Source organism: Tauraco erythrolophus, chromosome Z (assembly GCF_009769465.1).
Source record: "Tauraco erythrolophus isolate bTauEry1 chromosome Z, bTauEry1.pri, whole genome shotgun sequence".
NCBI lineage: Eukaryota > Metazoa > Chordata > Aves > Musophagiformes > Musophagidae > Tauraco > Tauraco erythrolophus.
The window spans coordinates 51,475,664-51,488,063 of NC_141496.1; the positions used below are offsets into that span (position 1 = coordinate 51,475,664).

General features: G+C 45.7%; 1 protein-coding gene across 1 annotated transcript; it reads right to left on the minus strand.

Moving 5' to 3' along the window:
- Positions 1 to 10,811: 10,811 nt before the first annotated feature.
- Positions 10,812 to 11,834, minus strand: LOC147526401 (uncharacterized). Its single transcript, XM_086629796.1, has one exon. The coding sequence runs from the start codon at positions 11,832 to 11,834 to the stop codon at positions 10,812 to 10,814; it is 1,023 nt and encodes a 340-aa protein (XP_086485922.1).
- Positions 11,835 to 12,400: the final 566 nt, after the last annotated feature.

The window sequence follows — 12,400 nt, forward strand, 5'->3', positions numbered from 1 at the left end:
AGAGAACTCTGGGGCTTAGAAAACACATCCTCTTGTTCCAGACAAAAATTCAAAAATGTTGCTGTGAACCAGTTCTTGCACCCAAACAGATTAGGTGGCTACAGGCCAAATCTTAAGTCCTCACCAGTGTTTTCTTCAGCCCGTACAAGGACAAGCTGCTCATTTATGATTAGGATTTATGTGGGTGAACATGTCACGCCAGCCAACCTCAGCCAGCTGAAAACCAGGTCTCTTAACATAGTCACAGTGGAGAGACAGGTGCTTACTCTGTCCTCTGACCACACAGAAACTGAAGGCTTCGAGGTTCGCGACCTAAAACCAGTAGTGTGCGCTCCTTCCTTGCCAAGGTCCCCACAGAGTTAATTTAAATGCCCAGGAAATTCACAGTAGTCCTGTGCTTTGCTCTGCTGGAAAAGGGAGTGCTCAGTTGGATTTATTTCCCATTCTCTGCCACACCAAATCTTAATTCCTTGTGCGACATTCAGCTCCTGAATGATATTCAAGGCTTTAAACGAGACTCATGTGAACAAACAAGAACATGCAAACTGAGGAAGGGTCTGCTGGACCCTCTGCCTCCTCCTGTGAGGGCACTTGAGAGACATTATACAAAACATGAAATCGGAAAGCAGATGTTAGAAGCAACTAATTTAAGCAATTGTTCCCACAAGCTCCAAGATTTTATCACAGTTTTGAAATTTTGTAGCCTCCTGAAGCCAGGAGCTTAGTTCATGCATTGATTCCCAGTAATTACCTTTCTGCGAACATTAGGTAAACCCAGGACACAGGCTGGTTTGTTGTATGAATGGTACTTAAATAAAAAAGGAAAAGCAAACGAAAGATAAACCACTGTTTTTTTGAAAAGTCAAGAGTTTTGTCTGCATTAATGAAGAAGTAACATACAAATGATAGTACAATACAGTACAAAATATCTCGCCTTCCACTTCTGAAACCTCTTGCTGAAGACTTCTCCTACTTACTGATTCCCTGTCACCATGATTTTAAGTCCGGCAACATTCACAAACATCAGAGTGTTCAACTACTTTTCAGCAAATTAGAACCAGATACTTTCTCTAATTTTTAAATTGTTCAGAAGCAACAGTTACTACTTGCCTTACCAATGCAATTTTCACTTTTTACTTCATCTCCTGGTAGACAGATGCATCTGAATGATCCTTCAAAATTTTGACAGGTACCAGGAGAGCATGAACCGGGTAGTGCCACACGCTTGTTAGTGTCTTTGGAGAGCAGATGGAATCAAGAAAGGTTTAGAACCACATAATTCTTATGGCAACAAAACAGGCTTAGTCATGAAAAAGACTGTTGCTTTTTCTAAGGCATTTAAATCTTGAAGATCAACAACTATTCCAAACCCCAGTTACTTCTACAGTGCTTTAGACTTAGATAATCAGATTGTGGTGCTTCCCTCCAGATGGGAGCTAACAGTTGGATTATTTCAGCTCATCAGTACTTTAACATCTCCATGTGGTGTCATGCACACCAATGTAGTTCTTGCCATCCAGAGTAAGTTCACATCCTCCATTACACAAACATTTGAAGGAACCAATTCCATTGAAACACCCTCCGTTTCTGCACACCTGACCGAAGAAGGAACTGCACTCATCGATATCTGTAAAAAACCCAAAAGAGAGTGGAGTCCCAGCACAGTATAGACAGTGTGTTATAAACACACTCAAGTTGCAATAAATATTTCTGTGGAAAAGGGAAATGCAGCAGCAACAAGGGAGCAGCTGACAGCTAGTGGAAAGTAACTCTCACTCCAGTGCATTAAGGTGTATGTTCTATTTAAACAACACTTTTTTTATAGGGTATTATAATTCTCAAACTTGCAGCGTTACCTCAGCTACTGCATCTGGAGACATTCAGTTACTGCCAAGTGGCTGTATGATACCAACTCCAGACACAGAAAAGAAAATGTTACACGCAGTGTCCTGGGTTTTATCTGCATTTATACACGCTCGAGTTTCCTCCTAAACCTGCCTTGTAATTTTCAAATTTTGGAATATGTGATTTGCTTCCTGCAGGACGATTTTCTCCTTCATAACAGCTCTGAAAATGAGGTTTGAAAATGCTTATTATTTTGTAGAGTTACTTCAATGATGCAACTTCAAGGGGCACTGCATAAGGAAAAATACAGACGAGAAAGTGTCAGAATAAATGCAAATGAGACCGGATAAGCATCATGGTGTAAACAACTTACACTTCACTGTTTTACAATACTTGAATTTGAATGATGCAGACTAACATCAGTTTTAGTGAAGCAGTTTTAGTCTTCTTCAGAAGCATTAAGTACCAACTCCTGAAAAAGCTGCACCTTCTGCTTCAGCCAGTACAGCTGTGCCTTTGTTACTAGTTTATTCCATAGTGCATTTCTTCCGTGTTTGAGCTCTACAAGCAGAAATACCTCCAAAGGATTCTATTGGGATGGGCTAATTGCCTTTGAATTACTGGGACAGTTTGGAAGAGAGTTCTGCGGCTCTCCAAGCTGTCAAGAGGAGTGCTAACTAACAAAAGGCCAAGTCTCCGAGTCAGCTTGGGCTCCTTGGCCTACTTGAAGGCACAGCATGGAGCAGAGGCGCTGGATGCTCCTGGCAGTAGTTTGGCAGCTATACTGCCAAGGCAAAGAACCTCCTTGGCAAATAGTGCCATTCTGTGGCAGCAGACTCTTCTTACTTGAACAAGTTCTTAATTTTCCCTTTCCTGGACAAGGAGAAGATTTAACATCTGTATTTCAGATGTTTTAGTTCTCTTCTGAACCAGGAAGGAACCAGTAGAACTGGCCTCATCTAAAATGACATTTTAAGCAGAGACTCTGGTCTGTTATTCAGACAGTTCTGCTAAAGATGACATGTTGCATACCCATGCAGTTGTGTCCTCTGCTCACCTGCAGATATTCAGGTGGGCCAAGGCAGGTGTAGCTCCCCAAGACATTGTAGCAGGTGCCAGGACCGCAGACACCAGGATGTGCAACACACTCGTCAATATCTAGAGACCAAGCAAAACCACTACTATTCACAAGGGAAAAGAGGACCAGGTCCTAGCAAATGTTTCTGAGAAATACGACCATAATAAACTACGCTAAGATAACAAAAATGTTTCATTTAAAGGCTAGCTTGGAAAGCAGAGCTCAGATTTGGGTTAAGAAGCTACTGAAGTCATAATTGCTAACCTCCATTAAGTCCAGCCAGTGAAGCGCAAGAGAACATTCCAAATAAATCCAGCTGTTTAATTTACCACTAAAACTGGAGCACCTTGTGCCCCATCAGCTCCATGAAAGACATTCATATACTCTTCTCACAGGAATGTTACTGTCACTTTCAAGTTCTGTTAATGTGCTCACTACTCCACTGAGAAATGACCTTTTAACTACTCTATGTAGAAACAGGTAAGCTGAAGAATCACACAGGTAAGCTGAAGAATCACACAGTCTTGCTGTTCTAACCCTGGATCTTCTTATTTAAGGTATTTGGAGTGTAAGACTTTTTGGGCCATCCAATTTTAATTGCAAACTTAGTTTGGTCACTTGATTCATCTGAGCTTAGCAAAGCCTCAGGATTCACAGGCGCTGTTTTGAACGCAGACGTGTGTTTTTTTCTCACAAAGTGAATGAAGAAGGGGAAGCTGACTTAAACATTCCAAACTAGGAGAAACCATGAAAGATGCTTTACCTTTTTTGGTCTACTTACAATTTTTCGTTCTAACTCTTCAGACAATTCTCAAACACAGAAGGAAGATCAACATTAACTTTACCTCACATTGCGTAAAATCAACTGCTACTCTGAGATACTGCCAAGAGGACACCTTTTCTCACTTAAAATACAGGGAGCCTAGTGAAGCTTGCAGGAAATACAAGGTGTTGAAGTGAGAAACCAGAAGTCACGAATAACCACCTTAGTCTACTGAATACACTGAGCTGAGATCTATCATGTAGAAATAAATGTTGGTGTATTTAAGTGATGCACCTCAAGTTTCATATTAACGATATCACTGGTGCCAAAGATGATGCTTTCAGAGAAGATTTTAGGTCAGTGTGTGGTACCATATCCGCTTCTCGATTTAAGGCTAAAAATGATTGTGTTTTTCTTAATAACTGCACTGTGATAGACAAGGTTTCAAGGGACTCAACCATCACAGATTCTTGTCTCTTCACTGAGGTAGTAGCCTTTCGGACATTCACACTGGAAGCTGCCAAAAGTATTGATGCAGTTCCCACCTTGGCAAAGACCTGGCAGTTCCTGACATTCATCAATGTCTGAAAAGAGAGAAAAAAAAAAAGACTATGTATTTTCATCCCAGAATGAAAGGAAACAAGAGACTTTCAGTACTCACTTGAAATTTTACCAACTAGTAGCTTTTAAATGACACATGGATTATTTTTGTTTGTTTCTAAATTGCTCTTAATGAAAGCATGGATGAGATGCTCATTCTTTGCCATTTAAATAGCTCTTTGTCATGGTTTTTTTGGACTGAGGGTCGAGACAAGAACCGAGAGGGAGCACCCACCAACCATGGTCCCAGGCAAAACATGACTCAGGCTTTTCTTCTTAAAACAAAACAATTTATTAACAGTTACTTAACAAGAGACAAAAGGGAACGAAACCGGTTACTTGAGAAAAAGAAAACAAGGCCAGATCTTAAACACAGCACCTCCCCACCCCCTATTTCCTTTCGTTCCTGGCTCCACCTCCCCACCTCCCCTCCTCCCCCCCCCCCACCCGCCGCAGAGGGACAGGGAATGGGGGAGTGCAGGTCAGTTCATCCATGTTGTTACTGCCGCTCCTTTCTTAAAGGAGGAGGAGTCCTTACAACATTTTTCCCTTGCTTCAGTGGATCCCCTGCTCACGAGGAAAAAATCCCCAAACTTTTCCAGCGTAAGTCCTGCCCGCAGGATTGCAATCCTTCCCCATGGATCGCACCAGTTCGGGCTTTACCAGTCTCGGCCTCTTAGGGAGCTGCTGTCACTCGCGTCGGCGTGGGCCGTCCCACGGTCTCCAAATGCCTCCACGACCTCGTCGTGCATTCCATGCCCATTATTAACAGTACCTCATCGTGCATCCCCTGCTCCACGACCTCTCCTGGGCTCAGGCATCTCTTCCCCGACGTGGGTTTCTCCACGGGCCATGAGTGGGTCTCCGCTCCGCCAGGTACACCCTGGCTGCAGGGGGGCCGCCTGCCATCTTCACACCGATTGCAAGGGAAACCTCAGCTCCAGTACCCCTCCTCCTGCTCCATTTTGACTGACCTGGTCGTTGTGGTTGTTTTCTCTTAGATATTAATCCTCTCTGGGGGAGCTCGGCCCGGCGGGCACCCCGGGAGCGAGGTGCTTCCCGAGTCTCCCATGCGGCTCCCCCGGCGCCATCTTGAGCACATGGCGCCGGCCCGGGCCCGAGCAGCGGCCCGGCCGGGAGCCGGGAGCGAGGGCAGCGACCTCCGCCGCTCTCCTCGTTCCTGGTCAAAAGACCTTTTCCCGTCTCTTTGTCTCAACTTAAATAGGGCAATTCGCAGAGGCGCCGATTTGGCTCACCCCCCTCCCGCCCCCGAGGGGGATGGGACTCAGGTCTGGTGGCACAGGGAGCAAATCCCCTCCCCTGCCACCAGAACGCCCCCCCACATCAAACTATCACACTCTTCAGGAGCACGTTTCAGCCCGATCAGCCCATGGAGTTCAACTTCCATTACCATTTACAGGCATTTGGCATCTAATTCCTCATTCCTGCACACTCACTGGAATCGGAGTTCCTTTGTCCAATGAGTATTTCCTGGAACTTACACCTTCCACTCATAAACCATAATTTTCATCAATGACTTATCCTTCAGGGGCCAATTTCAAAGGCCAGTCCAAGTAAGGAGGCACACAAAAGGTATGCATCAGCTTATTTTCCTACTGAAATATTGTTGGACTTCTTCATTTACAGTATGCCTTTTCGTCATGTTGTTTTCCAATTCGTATTAGCAAGGGGTTTGGCTTTGCACTAAATGTAATGATTTCTGCAAAGTATAGTTCCTGTATACCTCTCTCTGAAAATGACACTTTTTTGAATTTTAAGCCATCATGGTCATTTACAATCAACTCACCTTCTAAAAGAATAGTGATGGATTTGGTCTGAATCCTTCTCCTCCCAGACAGAGAGTATTGGATTCCACTAAAGTAACGTGTAACAAAGGAGAGCATGTCAGCCATATGAAGAATAAAATGATAACAACAGAAATGCAAAATTTCTTTTGTGTTTTTAGTGAGTCTTCTTCCCTACACTCATGGGTTTTCTACTCTTCTTGACCTATTCACAGTAAACAAAGCAAGTGCATTAGATTAGCAGAAAATAAAGGTAGGATTAAGAGTTCTGCTTCAAATATTACCATAACCTCAGCTATTCTTAAGGCAGGCACAATGTCGTTTTCTCCACATTGTGCCTTTATAAAGACACATACTTTGCGTTTTGACTAGTTCTTTATTATGAAATCCCTGTACACCACTGATAAAGATATGTGTTAAAATTGGAATTCATACCATGGTGAGACTGCTAAGAAAAACATGCTTGACATTTCTGTCACATTATTCCTTCAAAAGATTTCAAAGCTCCGCAAAATTTCTCAGTGTCATCCGGCAACAGTTTGGAAAGTACTCAAGAGTGACTTAGTTACCCAAGAGTTACCAACACTCTTCTTTGAGAACTACTGCAGTTCTCCGAATTAAAGGCATGATTTGAGTTCTAAGCATTATGAATTTCTTTATTTCCCTACCAACATGGAGTTGCTGAGTAAAATTTCCTCGCAGATGCATGCAATCCATTCCACTCTTAACATACATAAGCACAGCTGCAACTACCTTAGTGATTTTTTAATGGGACAGAAGTCAAAGCAAAATAAATCCAAGTGCCCAAAACTAGCAAGTACATGGGCCTGGTCCAGTGGGAAGGGCCTTCTAAAGTTATCACTGATTTATTACTGTAAGAACAGGCACCAAGACAGTCACAGAAGACTAAAGGTCAGGTCTTCTGATCCTCAGGTCCACACCTCTGCATCACCCCTCTGAGAGCAGCAGGGAGATTTTCTTTTACAACTGTGCCAGAACACTGCCTCATGAAAATAAGGAGTTTCTTAAATGATAAATGTGCAGTAATACAGTAAAATATCTTAAATGCTTTCCCCACCCTTGTTAGCATCTCCTATAATAACTGGGTGGGGAAGAATAAAAGAACATTTCCTTACTGCTGTTTACAGGAGGACACATCTCACAGGGGTTTCCCCAAGCCTTGCCCAGAGAGCAGCAGCACGAGGAATGACTGACTCCAGCCCCAGTTTCAGTGTTGCAGGACAGGCTCCCACCCCCTCGTGGCCCATACTGCAGGTAGCAATTCCCAACACGGTTACCTACATATAAAGCACATAATGACTACAGCTGCACACAGTGATACGAATGAAGGAACAGCAGGCATTTGTTTGAACATTTCACATCTAGAAGCAGGAATTCCAATCACATTGTGCTTTTGAAGTAAACTGCAAGCTCAAAAGACTCATGTACACTGGCAGTTACTGGTGTGGAGAGAGACAGCAGGGAAAATGGATAGCTTCAGCTTCCTAAGAACGCAGAGAAGTTTAAAATGCCTTCCAAAGTCACACCATACTCTAATGTAGCACATACACTATTCCCAGCCTTTCACTCCAAAAAATATCAGAAAACATGCTGCAATTTGTTGTTAGTATTTCTTCCTCATATTCTGATTGTGACTAGGATGTGACTCTCTCTTGTGGAATTAGAAGAATTTACACAGATTTTTCCATGCAATCGCAGAACAAAGTCATGGCACTGGAAGAATTCTTCTGCTGGCAAAGAAATTCTCCAAAAATCGCTACTATTGAAACAAATAATCCAAATGTGCAGTAAGTTCAAGGAAAATTAGTTCATCAGTTCACTCAAAACGGAACTTCGTGATTCTGACAACTGCTGGCATCAGTAGAAGGAGCAAGGCATCTAAAAGAAGTCAGCAAAGAGTTTTCCTACTGCTGCACATATTGTCTCCTTCTTCTTCATACATGGAAAGTAACTAGAAAGGAGTCAGAAATATACGGAAGGAGAGGACAGTCAATTATTAGAATATTTCTTATTACAGCCAAATAAGACGAACATTCATTTCCTCAAGAGTAGCACTATCATTCTACAGATCATTTCTAGGAATTAACTTCCTATCGCGAGTTGCCTCGAAAGAAGCACAGAAACCCACTCAACATTTTTTTAATAAATTCATTGTATAAAGGCCACAGTACCTTTTTGCATTTTCACTATTTCTGTTAATGGTATGACTAAGAAACTTATAAACGAATTTTTGAGTGATTTCCCAAATGTGTGTTTCACCCACAAGTACCTCATTTTTCATTTACTGCTTGCAGCACGTGCCTGATGCTACAGCCTCAGCAATTTACATGGAGTTAAATGAACACAGTTCGATAAATGCGGGTAGTCCACACTTTCAAAATTTCTAGAGTTTAACAAATGTCTTGATATGACACTGGTTTTTAAATTATCCTGAGCTTTGGGACATATCTATGAAAAAACTTGACAGCAACTTTCTGAATTCTTAGGAACTCCTTGTTCTCAAAATCCTCAAGTTAGTTAAGTGTGTATAATATAAAAACACAATTTTGCATTCATTTTCAGACTGAATATTATTTTTAAAGTGTCTTAACATCAGTCAAGAGAAAACATGCAAGATTTCCAACGGATTTAAATTGATTCCAGTTGAGGTATTAATAGACAAGTTGGTCTGTATCTTTCTGCACAGTCTTAAGAGCACACTGTAGCAGAGGCTGTGGAAAAGGAGGGTGTTCCTGGGCCCCACACATTCGACAGCAAATTTCAGTATCTCACCATAAAGGCACACTGTTGGAAAGCTCAAATACTCACTTCAGAACTGAGTGGCAGAGGCACATGTGTTCTGTACCTCTAGGCCTCTGAGGGAAAGAGAAGAAACTTCAAGCAGGACACCTTTACCTCCCTAGAGGCAAGATTTACCTGAGATCACTGGTCAGCAATGTCAGAGTGGAAGTCCTTTTCTGTTTTTTTTGATACAACGATAGGAGAGAGTAAAACGAACCGCCTTTTCAAAAGGGCACATCCTGTTGTTCTCAATGTGGACATGAGATGAAACAAGCCACACGTGGTTATTCTGAGAATACCTGTTTTGTCTTGTTCTCAGAGGAACTGGATGCTTACTTATATCTCCTTGGAGAAAGAGTACAGGGAAAAGGAATATAGGAAGTAAGAGTTATCTGTGATTTTCTTAAGCCCACATTAAACCAGTTGTATAGTAACTACATACAGGTGAGCTAAAACGCATGTACAGGACTGCCTGTGTGCTCATGTAAATTGAAGACTGAATAAAATTGAAAGACACTGACAGAAAATTAGATGACTTTGTCAACTCCAGTGCTAGAAAAGGACTTAAATATCAACAGGACAGAGAGTAAAGTTATGGGTTTAGCTAGAAATTAGAAAGGACTTCTGAACTGAAGGTAATAAGATAAGAAGATAAAAACCTGCCTGTACTTTCTGGTGGTAGGACTTTTAAGTTTCCAAAATAAAGCAGCTGTGCAAAAGGCTAATGCCTCTTACACGAACAGATGGGAAGGGGTAACTTTGGAGGGGGAGAGAGAGATAAATTTTTAAGGGCAAATGACATTTAAGATAAATGCCTAATATCCAACAGTCCTGAGTAAATTTAAACTGGAAATTAAAGGAGGGTTCCTAAGTACCTTGGAGTACAGTCATGGAATGATGTCCAAATCAGGACATGAACATAACCTGTCTTCAGATTAAGCTTTATAGGGTTATGGAAAAGAGTGTATCACTGAGAAGCTAACGTTCTGACACCTCAAGGGACTTCTGAAGAAAATGGATGAATTACTTGTATGACGGTTATTGTCCTAAATCCAGGCTTCGGATTTTGTCCCTTGATTGCTGGAATCAGCCAAGCAGTCATTGTGTCATAGGACAAAATAATATGTCAACTTTAAAAAAAAAAAGCAACACACCTCTTCTAAGTATTCAGCAGCCAGATTTTTTAGTGCTCCAACAGCACTACTTAATCTATGGAATGTTTTCAGACCTCTGTCAGAATCACAGTAATACCAATACGCTAAGTGTTTTTCCAAAATTCTTCCATTTATTTTTCAGAGCATTGTTGTGGACCCATTGAAAAACCAAATGTTGGCGACCCACTGTGTCAAGAATTAGAATCATTTTTGATTTGAGTTTGATCGGAATTGATCCGAGCAGATGTTCTCTTGGAGCTCCACACCCGTAGTGTTTCCCTGGTGACTGCATACCCGGACGCACAGCTGAAGACTCTGTTCTGTCTCCTGGATGTCCCAGGTCTGCTTCCCAGCTCCAGAACTTCGGCTCCAGTTCTTTGGCTGCCCAGCTGCAGAACTTGGCGCTCCCCTGCCTGAAGTTCTTGGGCTCCTGCCTTGGCAGGGTACAGCCCCAGGGGGATGCAGAGCACAGCACCGAGTCGGGACTCGGCGCAGGAGGAGGGATTTGTGCGCTGGCAGTGCAGGATGGCAGGAGAGCAGAGCCCTGGGACGGGGAGGGGGGCAGAGGGTGCGGTGAGGAGGAGGTCAGGCCTGGGTTGACGAGTGGTGGGGCACAGGCTGGGCCTGGAGACCCCCTGGCTGGAACCATGTGCCCCAGGAGCAGCTGCACTTGTCTTCGGGCGATGTAGTTGAGATGGATCTGTGGGCCAGCACATGCCCCAGCTGCTGGCCCGGCCCTGGTTGTGGCAGCTCCTGTGCTGGTTTTAGCGTGGCCGGCGAGGTGGTCTCTTGGGGGGCTGGGAGCAGTCTTGGGAGCTGCCGGCTCTCCGCTTCGGGGCTCGCCGGGGCGCCCCAGCAGAGCGGTCCCTGCCCAGGTCAGGAGCGGAGGGACCTGCCACAGCCTCCACCAGATCCTCCTGCTGCTCTTCCTGCTCCCCGCGGGTGGGAACGGGGGCATTGGGGGGGCTGCTGGGATCTCCATGAAGAGCAGCGGTGGCAGTGCTGCGACGGTCCTCCTCATCCGCTGCGGCCGTGCTGCTGAAGGGGGCTGGGTCGGGGACAGGAGACGTTCTTTGGGAGGCAGCGGGACCAGGGGCAGCCGCAGGGGTAGCCTCCTGCTCCCGGGCAGCAGGGGTGTCCTCCAGGCCCAGCAGGCGGTGGGCCTCCGCGCTGCAGCGCTGCACAGCGACACCGATGAGATGGTTCACGAATGTCGCCGTGTGATCGTGCAGGTTCACCTCCAGCAGCTGCACCAGGACATCTTCCTCCAGCCCAAAGATGCCCAGCACAGCCAGGATAAAGTCCTCCATCACAGCTGCCGTCCCAGGCTCCTCTGCAAAGATCAGCCCCAGCCGCTCTTGCAGCCAGGGCTGAAAGCGTCGGAGCAGAGCCGGGTGCTCGTGGAAAAGGGCCGCCCAGGTGTGCGGCTGGAGGCCGCCCACCGGAGCCCTGGGCCCTGACTCCACCACCAGCGGCTGAGCTGCTGCAGGGCGAGGGGGACTGCCAGGGGCTGGGTGCCCGGGTGCACCTGCTGCCTGGTGGCTGCCAGCTGCCACTGCCACCAACCCAGCTGATGGTGTGACGACGACCTCTTCGAAGTCGTCGTCTGCCCTCACCGAGTGCAAGATGGACTCCACTCTCCTCTTGCAGAGGGGGCACTCGGGCTTAGTCTGAGCCCACCGCAGGATGCACTTATAGCAGAATTGGTGGAGGCATGGCACCACAGAGGCAGCGTTCTCCCAGCTGTCCAGGCATACTGGACAGCGGTCCTCCACCTCTGAGGCCATGCTCTCCACACTCCCTGCGGTGGGCTGGAGGGAGCTGGGCTGGTGAACTGCACCCTTTCAGCGCGCTGCAGCAGTGGGTGTCACTCTGGAAGAAGAAAAGAGGCCACAATCGTTGGCTGGCCCAGGGAGGGGTGGAAGAAACACCCAGGTCCCTCCAGAAGGAAACCCTCCCAGCTCCCTCCCCAGGGCCAGGTGTCCCCGCACAGCTCACCTCTGCTGCTGCGAGCGTGCCTCCTGCGTGCCCCAGCTGCCTGCAGCTGGCAGGGCTGGGGAAAAGCCTGTGATCACTTTGGGTTTGGAATGAAGAGTTGCAAGGAGCAACTGCCCACCCAGGACAGTACCACCAACACTCACTTAGCACTCCAGCCTCGCGAGTGCTCAGCTGGAAGGCAACAACAAACCAGCTGGGTGGGACTGGGTGCCAGGTTCTAGTCACTAGGTGACAGCAGAACCCATTGTTCCAGAGTCAGTGACAAAGGAATCCATCGTTCCAGAGTCGGTGACAAGAACCGACTTGCGGAAGTCACAGCAGGACATCCTTGCCCACGGAGCAATTATGACTCTGG